Raw genomic sequence first — 20,367 nt, 5'->3', positions numbered from 1 at the left:
TGAAAAATACATATTAGCCACATTAAATCGGTTGTTCTGTAATTCCTTTGTTTGCTGTACAACAAAGTCTTACTCAGCAACTTATACGCAGGCAAAACCAAAAGCCTGTAGTGAGCTGAGCACCCAGAGGCTCAGAGTGGCTTTAGGCCTATCTGATGCTTTGATGGATTGGAGCCTCTCATTATATGGTTTCAGGACAGCGAGTGAAAGCAATAAAAGGAAGGAGTAATAGACACTAAGAGAAAGTTAGCAGGGGGAGAAAATCCAAGAGCCCATTTTGATACATTTCCAATACTTCATCAGTATCTGATAGCTATAGCTGGAACATGGGGATTGTCATTTTCTCCCCAATCTTCGCTTGCTTTCATTACTGTCTGTGCTTTCCATTCATCTTTCTCTGTCATGACCGCTGTTATGTTGATTTCTCTTTTTTCTCCACTTCTTTTACTTCCACTGTCTGTCAGATATTCTGACTCCCTATTGACTCCAAAACTAACAGGGCTTCACATGAACCCCATTTTAATGCAGGAAACAAAGGCAGGCTGAACGTAGCTGAGCAGAGCATAGACCACAGGGAATTCACAGAATTAATTTAGAAAGCCCTGAGCCTTTGTTTGATCACATTCAGACTTACTGTACAGTATATGATACTTTGGTAGGACTTTCTTTCCTAGAATCTATACAGAGCTTTCAGCCCTTCTAGGAATCACTCAAGGGGGGGGAAGGGGTCCTTGATTCTGGCTGGGTGAGGCTTATTGTGCAGTGCTTATTGTTAAACACATTCTGTATCTTATCAGAACAATTAGAGTATCCTAAACTGCATAAATTGGTAAACACAGATCATTAGATTTCATGTAGGAGCATCACTTTTTTGTGTGTTTGGTACAAATAAAATTCCTGAGATGTGCAGGCCAATCGTATATGACTAATATTTTTAAAAAGAACAAATAGACTTGATGTTATAATCTCATATTTTAATCTTGATTAATTGTGAGCTTAACCATATGAATTAAACAAGCACTATATTTTGTAAAGGCAAAGCCAAAAGTTATGTATTTTGAATGCACAGTGTTAGTCTAAATTAGACGTCACAGGGCTGACTATGATGCCAAAGCAACCCAACATAAAATACATGACAGAGACAATTATTAAAATAAATGGAAAATAATTATCCTGCTCACCAGATTCTCTTCCTGTCAGGGGCTGGGTCTGTGACCCAGCGTTTTCAGTTTCTTTTGAGTTCTTATGTTATATTTTGAGATAATGTTGATTTATAGGATTATTATTTGTTTGCCTTGAGTTTAGTTTAGGATGTTTCACCCAGGTGGTCTGTGTTAGTCTCATGTATTTGTTGTCTGTGTGTTTCATTTTGTCAAGCCTGTGTTGTCATGTCTACGTCTCTCCATGTTTCCTCTTTTATTTTGAAAGTCTTGTGTACTTTGTTCAGTGTGTTTAGTTTTTTCACTCTTCTCCTGTGATGTCGTTATGTTCATTTGTGTGAGCTGTTTCCCCATGTGTTCCCACTTCCCCTGTTCACCTCCTGTGTGTATTTAAGTCCTCTGTCTTCCTTTGTCTAGTTCCTCGTTCTTCATGATTCAGCTCAGGTCATATTCATTTCTCATGTTCTTGTTTCTTCATAGTTTTCCACATGTTCCTGGTCTGAATCATGTTCATGTCAGTTATCACAGCTTCGTCATAGTTATCATTGTTTAGTGTAGGTTTTAGTTTAGTTTACGCCTTGTATCCATGTTCAACTAGTCTATAATAAACAGCTCGCTTTTTGTTTAAAACTACAGTTCGTCTCTCTAGTGTCTGCTTTGCAGCTGTGACACTTCCTCCTGATAATCTTCTTCACTATACTATACTGTGATACCATCGTATTTACTAAGGCTACGTTCACACTGCAGGTCTTAATGCTCAATTCCGATTTTTTGATCAAATCCGATTTTTTTGTCTGCTTGTTCACACTACAAATAAAATGCGACAGCAAATGCACTCGCTCAAAGCGGCCCGCATGCACAAAAGAAGATGTCACACACAACGCGCTCTGTTTAGACCCAGAGCAAACAATATTGTTTGACTGATGGCCCTTAATGTAAAGACTTCGGACTTTATGTTTCCCAATTTTTGCTTTAAGTTATTTTGTTATTTACATAATAATGTAGATAACCTAATAATGATCCTTATTGCTGTTTTAGAGGAGTGGTTGCAGATTTCTGTCAGAATCTGCAGATTATACAGTACAAATAAAATGTTCATTGTTGTCTTCCCAACAGTTTCACTAACATCTACACTGGATGGCCAGGCAGCGTTCGCGATGTCTTCTCAGGCACTGATAATTGGCGTCTGTCTTGTGTCAGTGACGTAAAAGACGGATTTAATGCGACATGACCGTTCAAACAGCAGTCGCTTTCTAAAACATCGGATATGTATCAGATTCAGTACCACATATGAAAGTGACCCAGATCAGATTTGAAAATATCGGATTCGTGCCTTTCACACTGTCACACCATGATCGTATATGGGTCGCATAGGGTCAAAAAAATCGGATTTGATGCGCTTTCGCCTGCAGTGTGAACGTAGCCTAAATGGTAAAATGGTAAATGGCCTGTATTTGGATAGCGCTTTTACTAGTCCCACCTAGGGACCCCAAAGCGCTTTACACACCCAGTCATCCACCCATTCACACACACATTCACACACTGGTGGAGGCAAGCTACAGTTGTAGCCACAGCTGTACTCCCAACTCTTGAGCCACGGTCGCCCTAAGAGGGTATATTTCTGTACAACAGCTTCTATGGCTCTCGGTTCCCTGTTAACTTTCTTCGGGTCTTCATATAGGGTACTTTCCACTATCACTCTCTGTCAAATCCGCAATGGCAAACTGACTGCTGGGAGCACTGGTACAAATGTTGTTTTTGACCAGCTGTGAATATGAACACTAATATTATAAAGAAAAACGAGGAAAATTTCAGTTCACCAAAGTCTCAGAACATCTACATATTACATCTACATCAGACATGACTTTCATGCTTGCTTATAGATTGTTCTCAGCAGATCATCCAAAGCACACAGTAGAACATCCCAAAGACGCACACTGATGCATGCATTCAGGCCGTTTCTCTCTCTCTACCTGTTCCTCTGCATTTCACTTTAGACAAGACACTTGGTGTAATAACTGATTAGGAAAGGTACAGAGAGAATGTTAAATAGTTTTACATGCACTGAAGCTACTGATTTAATTATAGATAGAAAAAAAAGTTTGGGGTGATGGACTCCCTTCATCTACATTATGATGGTTTGGTCCACTGCCTCCTCTAAATGCAAACAAAGGATGTGTGACCAGACTGTATTTTATTAGTTCCATTATTTTACTGCTAAATCTTGTGCTTCATTGTGTCCACTAAATTGTTAGAGGTCAATTATTTTAATCACACAGAGAAATTTGAATAACACAAAAGGCTAACCTAAGGGGCAAGGGATGGAGACAAATTTGAGACAAACCTGAATTGTTTTAGTCTTCTTCACCTGCTTGACAGTGTAATATCACCTATAGGCTATAATATGCTCTTCTTATATCACCAAGACTGTCAAGTCCACTTTTTTCCGCCATCATAATAGAAAGACTTGTTTAGCATCTTTCTTCAAGTCAAAGCATTGCAGTTTCACATGTGTGAGTAGATGTCTTTGAATGTAGATGAATCTATCTTCAAATACACAAGCAAGCCTAACAGAAATAAAAGTAGGAGAGTTTTAAGATTAAAAAAAGAAAAACATTTCCGTGCGATACCGTTTGATTTGACTTCTGTGAGCACAGACTGACAAGAACTCCTGTATTAATACATGCACAGAGTGGGAAGTGGTAGGACATTTAAAAAATCAAACTGTTATATTTCTCTGCTAATCCTCTGAGAACAGTCAAGAACTGATTTGGATTCGGGGGGAAATAAGTTGCACCATTAACACTTATAATAGGTGGCAACTTTACACCAGTGACCACAACAGTTCAGCACATATTTTTGTGCCGACCCCCACTATCCAAAACTTTCTAATTAGCATGTTTCCACAGCAACTAGGACAGCAGAAGTACACCAACTGTGTCTTTGTGTTTGTTTGAGCCGAGATAAATCATTGATGTAAAGTCACCATCGCATCTTTTGTTTTGTGGGGGTGGAAAAAAACTATCTAGTAGTTGCTATACTGAAAACACAGTCCCTTATGACCTGTGGTCAGTTAGGATTCATTAACATGCCAAATAATAGCATCAAATATTGTGTTTCTTCACTTGGATCAAAATCTACCAAACAATAGGAGAACAAAAACAGCATTTCTGTGACGTCAGTGAGTTAGTGACAAGCCCAATCCTGGGAAAATTAGACAAAACAATGGCATTAATCAGACCATGCCGCCATGTCTTTAAGCCTGGGAAGAGTTATTAAGCAATCATGCATCTTATAATGCAAATCCAGTTATGTAGAAAAAATGATTAAAGCATCAATATTTAAATGGTGCATTACATTGTATCTTGTGTGACAATGGATATGTCAGCTGTAACTGTAAAATCACTCAGGGGGAAATATTCTTCTGGGAAACCTGGGGTCCTGGTATTCATAGGGATGAGAACATAAAGCACCTACCTGAACACTGTTGCAGACAAATCTGCTTCATACTGTCGTAATCATGATACCCATTTAACTGTATACAGTTAGGTTGTTATATATCTGGACACTGACCCAAGTTTTTTTGTTGTTTTTTTACCTGTTTACTGAAACGTATTCCAATTACAGTTATGGACAGGGACATAATGTGTAGACTCTCAGCTTTAATTTGAGGATATCCATATTCAAACTGGATGAAGGGTTTAGTAGTTTCAGCCCCTTAACATGTGCCGCCCTCTTTTTAAAGGAACTAAAAGTAATTGGACAATTGAATCAGAGGCTATTTCATGGGCAGGTGTGGGCATTTCCATTGTCATGTCATGATAAATTAAGCTGATAAAAGTCCTGGAATTGATCTGAGGTGATTTCTGAGAAGATTTTGCTGTGAAAAGACAACATGCGGTCAAAAGAGCTCTGCATGCAGGTAAAACAAGCCACCCTGAAGCTGCAAAAACAGAAGAAAAAAAAACATTTGAGAGATTCGTACAATAGGAGTGGCCATATCTACAGTTTGGTACATCATAAGAGAAAAAATGCAAAGATGAACTCAACAATCCAAAAAGACCCGAACATCCACAGAAGAAAACAGCGGTGGATGATCATTTCTACGGTGAAGAGAAACCCCTTCACAACAGACAACCAAGGTAACAGCACTCTCCAGGAGGTAGGTGTATCACTATCCAAGTCTACCAAAAAGAGAAGACTGCATGAAAGTGAAGACAGAGGGATCACTGCAAGGTGCAAATCACTCATAAGTCTCAAGAACAGAAAGGCTAGATCAGACTTTGCTAAAAAAACAAAAACAAAAAAACATCTAAAAAAGCCAGCACAGTTCTTGAACAACATGGACAGATGAAATGAACATCAACCGCTACCAGAATGATGGCAAGAAAAAAGTATGGAGAAGGTGTGGAACAGCTCATGATCCAAAACATACCAGGTATTAAAAAGAAAGAAACACAGAATCTGGTGAATTCTAGACTCCACACTATCATTGCCAGTAAAGTAAAAATGAGTAAATGAAAAAACAAACAAACAAAAAAACATTCATTTCTAACACTTGGTTTTTCAACCAAGTGTTAGAAATGAACACCCTAACCCCTGAAACTAAGGGATTGTTTTAAAAATGCTTTAGTTCCCCCCTTTTTACCCACTGAATCAAAGCTAAAAGTCTGCATCCCACCTGCATCTGTTTCATTTAAAAATTATTGTGGTAACTTACAGAATCAAAATTAGAAGGAAGTTGTCTCTGTCCAAATATATATGGATCTAACAGTATGTCTGTTCACACTTACCTACATGAAACGGACTGTTGTAAAGAGATGGACAGAACAGAAGCTTGTTCCACTTTGATATCAAAAAGGAAACTGAATGCTGTCTGCTATAGCAAATTCTAAAGTTAGAATTTTGCTGCTGGAAAATATCACCACCTTTTGACAAGACACGAAACTCTCTGCAACTTCAGGTCTGTTACACAGAACACCAGTGCAGCTTCGCCTCTGTCAGTGCGCCCCAGGTCGGCTGTGGCTACAATGTAGCTTGCCATCACCAGTGTGTGATTGTGTGTGTGAATGGGTGGATGACTGGATGTGTAAAGCGCTTTGGGGTCCTTAGGGACTAGTAAAGTGCTATACAAATGCAGGCCATTTACCATTTATTGTTAAAACTTGTTCTGAATGCATTGCTTGGTTGTAATTAGACTCAAAAAAATTGCTAAATATTTGTGGTGACATATTAGCTCCCTTTCCTCTGCTGGTGATATTATCACAGCAAGTGCTAACACTGTTCTCTGACTATCTTTCTCTCAGAAACACACACACACACGCTTAATTGTAACTGTAAAAAAAAAAAGTCCCCAAAACACAGCAACACACACACATACACACATTTACTCTGAAGAAACTGTCATGTCAGACTATGACTGCTGAAGTGTTATTGTGAGTTATTATGAATAGAGTCTGTTCTAATTAAAAAATAATATAATATAATTTTTTTTTTTAAAAAGTGTGAATTCAGGATGTGAACTGTAAGTCATTGAGCCTGTTACTTTCTGCAGAGCTGCAGTGACATTTCCAATTGGCTTTAATGTTACATAATCCCAGCACAGCCCCCTGCCTGTATTGAAGAATAGAGCAGGGAGAAATCTTTCATTTTTGGCAACTGAAGGAAAACAGGCACACACAAAAAAAAGATAAATTGCATATATTTTGCATAATGAGTTGCTTTATTAAACAAAGAGCAATCAAGAGAAATGTCTTCATTCTTACCTCATGGGGATAATTTGAGAAAACAATCCCAGCATGAACAGGGAGCTTGAGTCTTCAGTTGTTACGAGTTATTTGTTGATATGTAATGATCCATACCACCTGAAATAAACTTCTGATAGCATGGAGAACATTTTCTTTCTCTTCGTGTTGAGAAACTGTAGAAAACCCAGAAGAAACCAAACAATAATGCTTCAAAAAATCAGCCTCACAAACAGCGTCTGCTGCACTTCTCCACAGAAAGCTGGTCATTTCACAGCAGGTGCAATCCATCCATTAATAAAAATAGAATCCAGCGTGATGCTGCTTCATTCATTCAAACAACCGGTAATTATTACAAGCGAGTTTGAGTAAAGCTTTAGAAGTAAATTAGTTTTCCAAATATGGGAGGCTTCCACTGGAGCAACATCTGTGCTCTCTAGTTTCAATCAGCAGCGGGATTCAGCACTACGGCAGCGGCTCAACAGCTACCTTTATACCACAGACTGCTACTATACACTCAAAGTATAATCTTATCATGTGGCCAAAGAGCTTAAAATGGAGGCCACAGCAATATACTTTTTATATGTGTCTTCTGGTTGAATCGTAAGTACAAAAATGAATAATAAAATACATGATTCATTAACAGAAGTTGGAATATTCACGCCTTTGTAAGTAAAACATGTCAGGAGAACAACAAATATCCCAAATATCTTAAAATTTGGTCATGTGTGCCACTAATAATGAGCAGAGGCTAAACAATATGGTTTGGAATGCAATGATTTTACGCAAGGCCTCTTAAATAATCCACCCATCCATTATCTATACATGCTTAGGTGGTCGCAGAGCAGAGCTGGAGCTCAGCAAACATTAAGCAGGAGGGCCCTGGGGAGGTTACCTGTAAATAACATAACCAAACAACCACTTGCACTCACTTGCACTCACATCTTCACCTACAGTAAATGAGAAATACAGAGTCCCTCATCAAGCCAATCTTGTCACTGAAAAAAAAAAATCTATCTTCAGCAACACTGAGGACGTTCAGCATGTAGAAACTATTTTTGTGGCACTTTGGCCCCTGAAGCAGGAGCATACTCTTTAGAATCACCCTTGGCTGAACTCCATGGTTTCCTTCTGACCCCTGCACATATGAATGAGATGAAAATACTTTACTGATGCAATAACTTGACATCCTTTCTTGAACATTTATGAGTTATTTGTTCTCCCAATAAAACTGTGTCTGTATATCACTTTCCTTAACCCCTCTCCATAACATATGTTTGTCGATTAGAGTTTCCATGAATTAACTCATTTCTCACTTACATTTTTGCACTGTTCCTTCCTGACAGGGCGTTAAATTGTGCATTTCCTTCAAATTCAACTGTTTAAAGTGTGCAAATGTTAAAGTGAGATGGAGGGAGACGAGGAACGAACACGAGGAGGAGAAAATGAGATGTCAGATAAGAACTTTTCAACTTGGACTGTCTTAATTGTTCCATTTAATTGTGCAGCTCAAGCAGAACATATAAATGTAAAGGCTAATTGTTTGTTTGATATCAACCCCTCCTTAGAACCACACAGTTTCAAGATTGTTGAGGAGGATTACCTGTTGTCATAGCAACAGTGGGCTATTTCACCAGATGTTGCGATGCCGATTGGTCTCCTTTACGACCCTCCAAGGTATCTGCATGCTTCATAGTAACAGCTTTATCTCTACTGCAGAGGAGAAGCTCTCGACACAAATGCAATCAGCAACGCTAACGACAAAAATCAATACAACTCAGGTCTTTGTGTTTTTGTATAGCAGTTCTCCCTGTATTGTGTTTCATTTGCAAACACAAGATAGTAAAGGTCATTCTGTTGGTCAATCAGTGCAGTGCATCATCCACAGCTATAAGAAAACTCAAAAGGCCATGAGCCAAAGTGCCTCAGTAACTCCACTTTAAGTTAATAAAGCAGAAATGTCATAAAATGACCCAAAGCTACAAAACTCCACTTTGCTTGAGTCAGCTAAAAGTAAACAGTCAAAGTAAATCCATTACAATGGAGTAAAAATAGAGCCTTCTGTAGGAGATACTTCAATGTATCTGAAAGCCAGATATGACACTCTTCTTGATGATGTCGCTCCTTTAAACAGGACCATTATCTGTTTGATAATGCTGGCGCGTCACAGCGCTGACACCAAAGGACACCTTGTTTCTATCTCAGTGCCGCCAGCAGCTTCTGATGAAACAGCAGTGTTTAACTCTCTGGAATGAGAAGCAGTAAAATCCAGCAGCCAAAAGAAAACGATTTCCTCTCTGCTTTATATAACACCACTGAATCCCAAAGATACACAAGGACATAATAAGTAGCGTACTTTGAGTATGGGTGTCATTTTATGCACAGGTGTTTGCCAAGTTAAAACAAATCCTTCACAAGTGTGTCACACAACTTTTTGTCTCCGGTCAACGTCTTCGTTTCTTGTCATAATAAGGGATCAGCTGGCCTTTGCTTTGGCATCATTCACTTAGCCAATCATTCAGGCTACTGCTGTCTGTGGCTTTTAGCTGAATTCAATTTTTGGAATAAAGCCCCTCAAGCTGTTTGGCTCTTTTAGTTTAACAGTTTGTTGAGGTGTAAATTTATGGAGATAGCACAGGCAGCGAGTGCTGTCCTTATCTAACTGTCTTTGCAGAAATGTCCATCAAAGTTCAGAGTGTGAAAAAGCTGGCAAAGACATGAAAAAGCAAAAAGGAACATGCATGTTAACTAACACAGAGACGGGACATTTGGCCTCCTGTGACATTCAAATTAGCAAAAGGGAAAACTGCTTTCTCCTCATTCATGACATGGATTTAGTGGGTGATCTGTGATATTTAATCCCAAATGGCCTTAGAGATGAAAGCTCTTCTTAAAGCCAGTTAATAGTCATCTGCTGTTGACACAGCCAGTGCTTCAAATCTGCATTCACAAGTAGCCGGGTCTCATTGGAGCAGGCACACGATTTCTGTTCGCTTACACATTCTTCACTGAGACAATATGCTATATGTATTCTAATTATTATCTACTGCACAATAAAAACTGTACAAGTTTATTACATTTACTGCAGCAAATGTGTGTTGATCTAAGATGTTCAACATCTGTGATGTACATAAACAAACACAAGAAATCAAAGCGTATGTCTAAACATCTAAATCTTCCAAAATGACTGAAATTGTCAGGATTTGTGTCGTGGATGAGAGAAGGAGGACCCAAACGCTGGACTCACAGGTAGATAGGTGAAGGTTGGTGTTTATTGTCGATGGAGTGAACAAACAGAACAGAGGTAGGAAATGGCTGGCTGGCTGGACGACTGACTGAATGACTGAAGGACTGACTGAAAGACTGAATGGCTGGCAGATTGAACGCAGGCGAAAACGACAACATAACATCACATGTACTTCAATGACACGACAACGATCGGATTGAACTGAGGACTTAAATACACGCTGGGTGATGAATGATTAGAAACCGGTGAGTACGCAGCTGAACGTAGTCTGACTAATGATACATAGAAATAACTGGAACACAATACGCAGGCGGTATGCTGGCACAGAAAACATAGATGTGAAAATAAACTGAACATGACAAAATGGAAAACACTGGGTCAACGACCCAGGAACCCTGACAGAAATAAGCTGCTTCCTCTACTCACTCCATCTCCATCAGGCAGGATAACACCTTTATCTCCCACTATATAATAACATGTAGGTTTTCTGTAGGTTAGATGCAAATATTAATTGGTAATGATGAAGACTGTGGTTTAATAAGAAAAACTAGATCAGGGATCACATTGTGGCCACTAGTCATTGTAAACAAGCTTTTCTGTATCAAGCATTTAAGCAAAAATCTGGTAGTTTGTCACTGCCATTTAACGACACACTAGCTTTAATCGCATAATACTTCAACACTATACCCAGGTTGTTTTAACTTGTAAAGTGACCACTTCCTATTTAAAAAAGGTATGTTACCATTTTACCCTGGAGCTCTTTCTGCCTCCTCCGTGGCACTCAAAAGGCCACCAGTCTAGTATGACAACAGCTAAGACAAGACGAGCAGGGTCAATTCCAGAAGCACCCTGTAAAGTCAACATGACATTGCCACTGGCTGTAATAAGGTCAGTTCTTAGCCTGTCTGCTTGGAAATACGACCTGCAGCCGGGAGCCATAATGCCACATATAATTCCTAATCAGTGCCACAAAGTCAAATCACAACTATCCAAAGAACACAGGCACTCTTTTGCGCTTTATTGTGAATTTTACTGTTTTGGAAGTGGGTGTAATGTGAAAAGGCGTACTTGGGCTGCAAAGGAAGTGTTGTCTTCAACAAGTTTCAACAATAAATGACTTTAATTCCAACCCACTCTTCTTGTGTAAACTCAATCGACAGCAGCAAGAAGGAACATATCATCAAAACGTGCTACATTTCTTTAGGAAAACACTTTTTTCATCATGTTTAATTAGATGGAAAAAAAATAGAAAGAGAATTCAGGTGCTTGTTAGTGTGTCTGCATGTGTATGTGATGCTGATGGATATATACAAGGCTCCACCTCCCCACCTGCTCTCTCTGTGTACTTCTGTCTCCACTAGCAGCAGTGCATTAGTGCAAGTGCCCAGACATGCACATACACTGCAGTTAATGCTAAAAACCAGGTCAACGCTACCACAGCAAAACATAGGAAAAATATAAATCAGCTGTTTAAAAAAAACACACACTTTATGCAACAAAGAAACAAGTAATTGTGATGTTTCATAGTCCCACTGGCGGCCCACTGTTGTGTTGATCCACCACTTTGACCCTAAATGAATATCTCGTTAATGAAAATGGATTGCTACAGAATATAAGAAACATGTCCCCAAAGATAGGAAACTTTGGTGTATTTTTAAAATTGTTCAGTGTATTTCTGCAAGGCCAAATACCATTCCTATGCATGCCTTTGTAAATATGTTAACTTGCACGGGCTGGTGCTGTAGGGCTTTATTATTTATGGAGTTTTAAGCTATAGGATTAAAAAGAAGACCCATCTTCGTTCTCTAACTTTGTTTTTCTTGCTCTTAAATTGCTCCTGCAGGTTAGAGGAAGACACATTGGTGTTCCAACAATAAATAATCTGTTTAAGTTTAAAGGTATAAGACAAATTAATGTTGCAACTACTTGTGTAGCAATGGCCAACAATGTTGGATGATTTATAGAAACAGCATACTAAGAAAAGAATTGCTTTTTCCAAAGTGCTCAGATTCCTCATGGAACACCTAAACTCAATCCCTCCTCCGCTGCTTTGCGGCTTTGATGTCTAACTGCATGATACAACAAACGAGTAGGGCTGTGATCTCGGGATTGTCTATTTGATTGGTTTGCTAGTTTAAAAGTAATGGTATTCCCAACACCCAAATTTGAGTGTTAACACATCAGAAATGGCATATTTAGAAATGTCTGGACTAATAATAGTTCTAACATTAGTGTCTATCTGTTGCAGCAGGCCTACATGACCAATCAGCTGGTAAAGCGTAGGCTTCACCATCAAAACTGATGGTGAACGTGATTTTTCTTTTAAAAACGTACCTTCTTTTAGCGTTTTGAGCAATTAGCTCGAAGCAGATTTTTATTTTTAGTGTTGCTGTGATCTAGTTTTTGCATTTCCCAGTCACAATAACTGCTTATTCACCTCTTGCTTTCAGTGAAGCAAGTTCAAATGTCATAGCTATTCTTTGAAACACCAACCAGCTACAGCTCAAACTACATCTGCAGGGCAATCAGCATGCAGCCATTCACCATCAACCTGCAGTCAGACCAACAAAAACCATCCACCATGAGTCATTTCAAAAAGTCAACAATCCAAACTAATCTCCTGTGATGGGCACTTATGCAATATAGGTTGTGAATACACTCACTGGCACTCTGGCAGAAACTGCAGAGAACGTATTCAGTAGATAAATGGAGAGATGGAAAAAAGGAGGAAGAAGAGGGAGTGAGAGACATAGACAGATACAGAGAGCAAAGGAAGGAGAGCAGATGTGGCCTTTGGGCTGAAACTGCTGAATCACCACGTCTCCTCTCATTACTTTATCGCATCGTGAACCTGGAGCACTTTCTCTGGAGCAAACACAGAGTGCCTGTTGTGATAAAAGGCAGAGAACGACAGCAAAGAGGGAAGACACAGAGGAAAAACCCACAAAAGAAGAGCAGACAAACAGGAAAGAGCGCAAACATCCAGAGGAAGTGATAAAAGGGAGATCCCCAAATATCCTCCCTCCCCCTTTGTTTATCCTCCCCTCGGTGCTGATATCACCTTGAGAGGCCCTGGAGGACACTGTCTCTTTCGTCATCCATCTCACAGGCTTAGGTCTGTTACATAAAGACTAGAAGAGTCTACTCGAACACAGAGCCAGATCCAGATTTGCCTGAAAATACACTCACTCTTTCACATTGCAGATTTAGTACTGGACTCCCATTGTGGCTTCTTTTTGAGGCACTGTCAGAGAAACCGATCATTATAGCACAGTCAATATATGAGAACGTGGAGGAAGATGCACAGACAGTCATGATACCCATGGCTGCTTATACACGAGTCAGTCAGCAGTTAAAAGGGCATGCAAATTCTATTTGGAGCTGTAAACCATTTGTATATGCATGTCTGGGATCGATTAGTTTGCAGGGCGAGCCAAATGAATATTTAATCCTAATCTTCAGGTTCTGGTGCGAATGGACCGGAGCCTCCTGCCTGAGGGGAGCAGGTCAAACAGACTGTGTCCAGGGTGAGAAGGGTCAGCTGAGATCCGAGCTGCACGCCGCAATGTCCTGGAGGTGTACAGGTCCTGCAGAGATGGGAGTCTGCAGCCAATCACCTTCTCAGCAGAGCGCACAACACGCTGCAGTCTCTGTTTGTCCCTGATAGTGGCTCCAGCGTACCACGCGGTGATGGAGGAGGTGAGGATGGACTCGATGATTGCGGTGTAGAACTGCATCATCGTCCGTGTTGGCAGGTTGAATTTCTTCAGCTGCCTCAGGAAGTACATCCTCTGCTGGGCTTTCTTGATGACGGAGGTGATGGTGGGCTCCCACTTCAGGTCCTGGGTGATGGTGGTACCCAGGAAGCGGAATGAGTCCACAGAGGTGATGGGGGTGTCAGTCAGGATGATGGGGGGGAGTGGGGCTGTGTGCTTCCTGAAGTCCACAATAATCTCCACTGTCTTCTGGGCATTCAGCACCAGGTTGTTGTGGCTGCACCAGGACACCAGACGTTCAACCTCCCTCCTGTAGGCAGACTCATCCCCGTCCGAGATGAGCCCAATAACGGTGGTGTCATCTGCAAACTTGATTAGCTTGACAGACTGGTGGGTGGAGGTGCAGCAGTTGGTGTACAGGGAGAAGAGCAGAGGAGAAAGAACACAGCCCTGAGGGGAGCCGGTGCTGATGGTCCGGGAGTCCGAGACATTCTTTCCCAGCCTCACATGCTGCTTCCTGTCCGTCAGGAAGTCAGTGATCCACCGGCAGATGGGATCAGGCACATTCATCTGGGAAAGCTTGCCTCGGAGATGGTCTGGAAGGATTGTGTTGAAGGCAGAGCTGAAGTCCACAAACAGGATCCTGGCGTAGGTTCCTGGGGAGTCCAGATGCTGCAGGATGAAGTGTAGGGCCATGTTGATGGCGTCGTCTACAGACCTGTTGGCTCTGTATGCAAACTGCAGGGGGTCCAGGAGGGGGGCCGTGAGGGTCTTGAGGTAGGAGAGAACTAGGCGCTCAAAAGACTTCATGACCACAGATGTCAGAGCCACGGGCCTGTAGTCATTTAGTCCAGTGATCCTAGGTTTCTTGGGGACAGGGATTATGGTGGAGGACTTGAAGCAGGCAGGCACATGACATGCCTGCAGTGAGGAGTTGAAAATGCCAGAAAACACTGGGGCCAGCTCGTTTGCACAGTGTCTGAGAGTGGCAGGAGACACGCCGTCTGGGCCGGGAGCTTTCTGAGCATTCAGACTCTTAAACTGCTTCCTCACATCTGCTTCATGAATATGAAGAAGGTGTGGTGGGAGGAGGTGGTGTGAAATCCTCTTTTGTGTGGGGTGAGGAGGGGGGTGTTGTAGGTGAACAGTTTGAAGGTGGTGATGGCTCTATGGAGGGGGGAGAGGTGGGGGAATGAGTGTCCAAAGTGCCTCTATTGTTGGGGCCGTTGGAGGTGTGAAGGCTGCCTGATGGCTCATCAAAACGGCAGTAAAAGTCGTTGAGGGTGTTGGCTAAGAGCAAGTCATCAGTGGAGTGGGGGGTTTTAGGCTTGTAGTTTGTGATATTCCTAAAACCTTTCCACACAGAGGCCGAGTCATTCTCTGAGATCTGCTGCTGCATCTTCTCAGAGTGCTGATGTTAAGCAATGTCCACTTCTTTAGTGAACCTGTACTTGGCCTCTCTGTAGCAGTCCCTGTCTCCGCTTCTGAATAGGGACAAAAATAGCTATTGTATTTTAGCTGTCTCTTCCCTATGAAATCCAACTTTGTTTGTTTTGGCTTGAAAGTTTTAGAGCTATTTCTATTTAAATACGGGTTTGTTTTGGGCATGAGAGGCCTAGGACCTGAGGGTTTAAGAACTCTTTAAAGGGTCATAAAATACCTCAAGCCTGAACATGATTAAGAATATCCACTCGCGTACTTACTGATGCTCCAAGTCTGGTTTTGTAAGCAGCTTTTTTTAGAGCTTCTAAAATTCTTAAAATATCTGTATATACATCTCTCTCTCTCTCTCTCTCTCTCTCTCTCTCTCTCTCTCTCTCTCTCTCTCTCTCTATCTATCTCTCTGTGTGTGTGATCACACACAGAGAGAGATAGATATATCTATATATATCTATATATATCTATATATCTATATATATATATATATATATATATATATATATATATATATATATATATATATATATATATAATAAAAAATAAACAGCTGCTTTGCCATGGAAATCCATGCTGTGAAGCTTCTGGCATGCAGTATTTATGCTGATGTTAACTCCAGAGGGTTTTTGGAAACTCTACAGTTATCGAGTCAGCAGCATGTTGGTGATTATGCAGTCTCGGCACTCAACAACCCTGCTCTGTAATTTTATGTGATCTGACACATAAAGTGTCAGCCATTTGAGGACCCTAAATTGGATAAGAGAGATGTAGAAAAGAAGAAAGAAAGGAGGGATGGATGGTATGTTTAGCATCCCTAGAGATACCTGCTGGCTATGTATTTCTCCATACTTCTACGTACATACTCAAATGTATCTACTGTATGTATTGATGTATTCTATTTATCCACATGTGTAAACATACTTTACTCTAAAGATAAAGAGTAAAGTGGTAAAAAAAAAAAAGTTAGTACGAAGTTGTAAAAACTTAAAGAAAATTAAATGTATGGAAGGTTTTATTTAAAATAAGAAGAAAATCTAATAATAAAGGAGATCATAAATTCAGATTCTTGATACAAAAATGCCCTGATTATTGGCACATACAGAAAGAAAAAACTGTTTCCTCTCATGCATGAGTGATGACTGGCCTTCAGGTTCATTTTAGAGGCAGTAGTTTCAGTTTTTACTTTCTGTTTCTCAGTTTATATCACTAAGAGCCTCAAGCCCGCTCTTTCTTGATGGATAATCAATAATGTCTAGCAGAATGCCTCTTTAGTCCTCATGCCTAAAGGAAAGCTCAGTCTACCCATCGCTCCCAATGAATAAACATTAATATTTAATCTGTGTTCTTCTGAAAGAAAGATTGTGTACAAACAAAATGAAAAGGCCATTGAAATTATGCCAGTGAAATTGCCAATTCATTCCATTATATTGTGTTTGCTGTGAATCATATTTACTTTCTTGGCATCGCCAAAGATGCCTGTGACCTGCGACTAATTTTGTATTACACGATATAAAATCTTTCTTGTGTGAGCCGAGGCAACGACAGTGTCCAATTGCATACTGTAAACCTGCATTTAGAGTTGAGTAACCATAAACCACAAAAGAGTTTTTGCAAATCCAGAGTACATTATTCATAGCTGGAACCAAAATAGCTATAAATGATTATCAAACTGGAGCTTAAATTCCAGCAACAGCACTCGCTCACGCATTCAAACATATGCTAAAACCAGATTTCTTATTACCACGCACAGTCTGATATGATCGATAACAATTCGAGACCACTATAAAAAGAGACATTCTGTTTGGTCTTTGTAAATTTGTAAAAAGGATGGATTATACGAACTAGAGCCACATATTCAAATGTCTTTTATGAATTAAGGCAGTGTCTCACATTCAGATTGCCACATCATGGATGGCAGCCGTCCAATCATAAGCCACCAAAACAGTCCCAGTATGAACTACAGCATTACCATAACATAGAGTCACATTCAGTCGGCACAGAATAGTGGAACCTCAATTTTCATGCCTGATTCCACACATTTGTACCCTGAAGAGATAATCCTGCACTGACTGTGTTGAGAACTATTTATTGTCTTTAATTCACACTTACCAAATCATAAGATAGATAGCAGTCAAAATGCTTTACAGTTCCACTTTAAACAGAATTGGATTCATGCCACTCCTCTCACCTAACAACAAAAAACTCAGGCCATAAATAAGTCTAAATTTCTCGAAATAAGTACTTTTTGGCCTTTATTTTGGCAGGACAGTTGAAATGAAGGTCGCGAGAGAACAGGGGGAAGCACACAGTAAAAGGCCCGAGGCTGCTTTTGGGACCTTAACTGGCCATTGTCTAAACGCCACAGTCTACCTGAATATCGTTGCTGACCATGTCCATCCCTTTATGACCACAGTGTACCCATCTTCTGATGTCTGCTTTCAGCAGGACAACGTGCCATTTCACAGAGCTGAAATCATTTCAAACTGGTTTCCTGAACGTGAGAATGAGTTTACAGTACTCAAATGGCCTTTACGCCAACGGATGTCAGTCAAAAAAAGCACCTTTGAGATGTGGTAAAACACAAGATTGGCTCATGGATGGGGAGCCAACAAACATGCTGCACTTACATGATGCCATCATGCCGATATGGATCAACATCTCTGACAAATGTTTCCAGGACCTTGTTGATCTTATGCCATGAACAATTAAGGCAATGCTGAAGGCAAAAGGCAAAGTGCACCTAACAAAGTGCCCGATGAGTCCAGCGAATGAGGGAGTCCACTTTCATCCAGTGTAAATGTACTGAAAATGTGTCTTCCAAATGACCCACTGACTCACTTGACCCACTAAAAATCACAGTCCACTTATTTCCTTGTTTTGGAGCTTTCAACCATATCAATCTAGCATCATATTCACTTTTATCTGTGCTACTAAGCAGTAATTGCTAAATGGCAACACTGCAGGACATCCAATAAATAGAAAAGGTCACAAGTGTCTCAGGAGGCTGCCATTTTTCAATGAAAGGTTGACAAGATTAAACTACACTTAGATAACGACAGTGCTGAACAGCTGTAAAATCCAACATCAACATCCACTTAAGAAAACATTTATAGCTTAAAGGTGCGCAGAGACAGAAAGCAGCAAGTAGACTAGCAACAATACGTAGCCTACGGCTTCCATTTCACTTGCAGAAGACTGTGTTTTATTCAGGGCTACACGCTGTTTTATGACAGTGTAAGATGTATGACTTCATTGCATAAGGATTATCTCCTGTTAACCAACCTGTACTGTCAAGGGATGGCAAGTCATACTCAGACCTCTGTAACACACACACACTAAGACAGCCTCACAGGAACTGAGACAGGTAACACTGCTGGCTGGTGAGACGTTTGAATCCAAACCCAAGAGAAAATCTGACGTGTCTGTTTGGATTAACAGGCCTGTTTCTATTTTGGGAGCAGCTTCAGCAAGGAAGCAAAGTTCATTTTAAAGCTAGATACAAACTACAGGGAAAAAAGGTAGAAGGATTCATTTGAGTGTGTGTAGCAACTTTACTGGAATTTGTAAAGCATTTATTTATATTGATCAGTGCCAGTCAGTATAAAGCCAATACACCCACACTTAACTTGGCTATTTTGTTTTATTTCTTTCTTTCTTTTTTACAGTAAATCATGTTCTTTCTGGCTGATGATGAAGCAAATATTTTTATTTCACCAAACTGAAGAGCCTTCCAAAAGCTCAGACACAGTGTGCCTGTCTCTAACAGGTCACTAAAATTTCAAGTTTCGTTTCAGCAAACGCACTCAGCTCTACTGCTGATAGCTTCAGCTTCCCCATCAAGCATTTGGAAAACCCTCTGCCAATCAGCCCAGTGAACACTTACCACTCATGCTGTGGCTCATCAATGACCAACAGAATCTTGAACTTCTTGGAGAGGGATGGAGAGGGAGCCGACTGCTCCACAAAGCCAGCAGCAGATGCGGCTGTCTGTTTGACCACATTGGTGATGGAGCTGAAGGAGCTGAAGAAGCCAGAGGAACCACTGGTGGAGGACTGGGCCTGTTGAGGCTGCTGAGCCTGCTGGCTAGGGCGCCGCTCCTGAGCTGCAGGAGAGCTGGCCGGCACCTGGGTCGGTCCTGGAGCTTTGGTTGGGGACGGGGCAGGAGCCGGCGCTGCACCCTGCTGGGAAGGGGAGGAGGCAGTGGGGGGAGGAGGAGCAGGTGGGTCAGGCCTCTGGAGGTCTGTCATGTAGCCATTGGGAAGGTTGGACATGAAGCTGCTGTCAGAGAGACGGCGTCTGAGGAAGTTCATGACTGCGATCGAAAGGTGGGTCCCTCAGTCGGTCAGTTAGTTTCTCCTCTGATTTTAGGTCTGAACGGGGTGAAAGCAGAGGCAGGCTTGATCAGCGGTCGGATGAGTGACAGAAAGCAAGTCAGTCCAAATGATCGAGGGATGCGTGTCCGAGAGCTGCCTCTGCGGAAGGAAAGGATGGATGAAGCGATGGATACAGCTCTGGTCCAGTCTTCAAGAGACAGCTCTCCAAAGTGCAGCTAAGCCAGCGAAACAGCACGCGTGTATGTGGTGTTCTTCCTGCTGAGCCTCACGCCTCCTCACAAATGTGCGTGTGTGACGTGTGAAAGTGTGTGTCTGAGAGAGAGAGAGAGAGAAGGAGATAGAGGTGTGGTGTCGCCCCCTTTGGTGAGGTGCTGGTGCTCTCCCCCCTCCACTCTGCCTTCCTGCCTGCTGTGCTGCTGCGAGCTGAATGTACTCAAGAGATGCTGCTTTCTCCGCTTATCTCACCCTTTCACTCGCTCATGCTCTACGTGCCCTTTTCCTCTCCCTCACTCACTCTCTCACTCGCTGTGCTCGCTGGCTGCCCCCCCTCCCCCGCCCTCCTCCTCTCTCCTGTCATCATCCTCCTACATCACAGATTACGTTCATGTGTCGTGCTGCAGCCTTGTAACGCTGTGTGCCGTGTGCAATCAGCGGAAGGGGTTTCCTGCAAGCGTGCATAAGGTGGAGTTCACAGATGGAAACGCCATCCATCCTTCTCCGCAAGCCCC

The 20,367-nt window shown here is 41.4% G+C and overlaps 1 protein-coding gene across 1 annotated transcript in view; it reads right to left on the bottom strand.

The window, feature by feature from the left end:
- The window catches only part of syn2b (synapsin IIb), a 91,922-nt gene extending 71,734 nt beyond the window's left edge, over window positions 1-20,188 (bottom strand). The window contains exon 1 of the mRNA XM_004548564.6: window positions 19,188-20,188. Coding sequence (XP_004548621.1) covers window positions 19,188-19,615 — 428 coding nt within the window. The 5' untranslated portion in view covers window positions 19,616-20,188. The remainder of the gene's footprint in view (window positions 1-19,187) is intronic.
- Window positions 20,189-20,367: the final 179 nt, after the last annotated feature.

Source organism: Maylandia zebra, linkage group LG5 (assembly GCF_041146795.1).
Source record: "Maylandia zebra isolate NMK-2024a linkage group LG5, Mzebra_GT3a, whole genome shotgun sequence".
Taxonomy (NCBI): Eukaryota; Metazoa; Chordata; class Actinopteri; order Cichliformes; family Cichlidae; genus Maylandia; species Maylandia zebra.
This window is presented reverse-complemented; position numbering and strand designations above follow the sequence as displayed.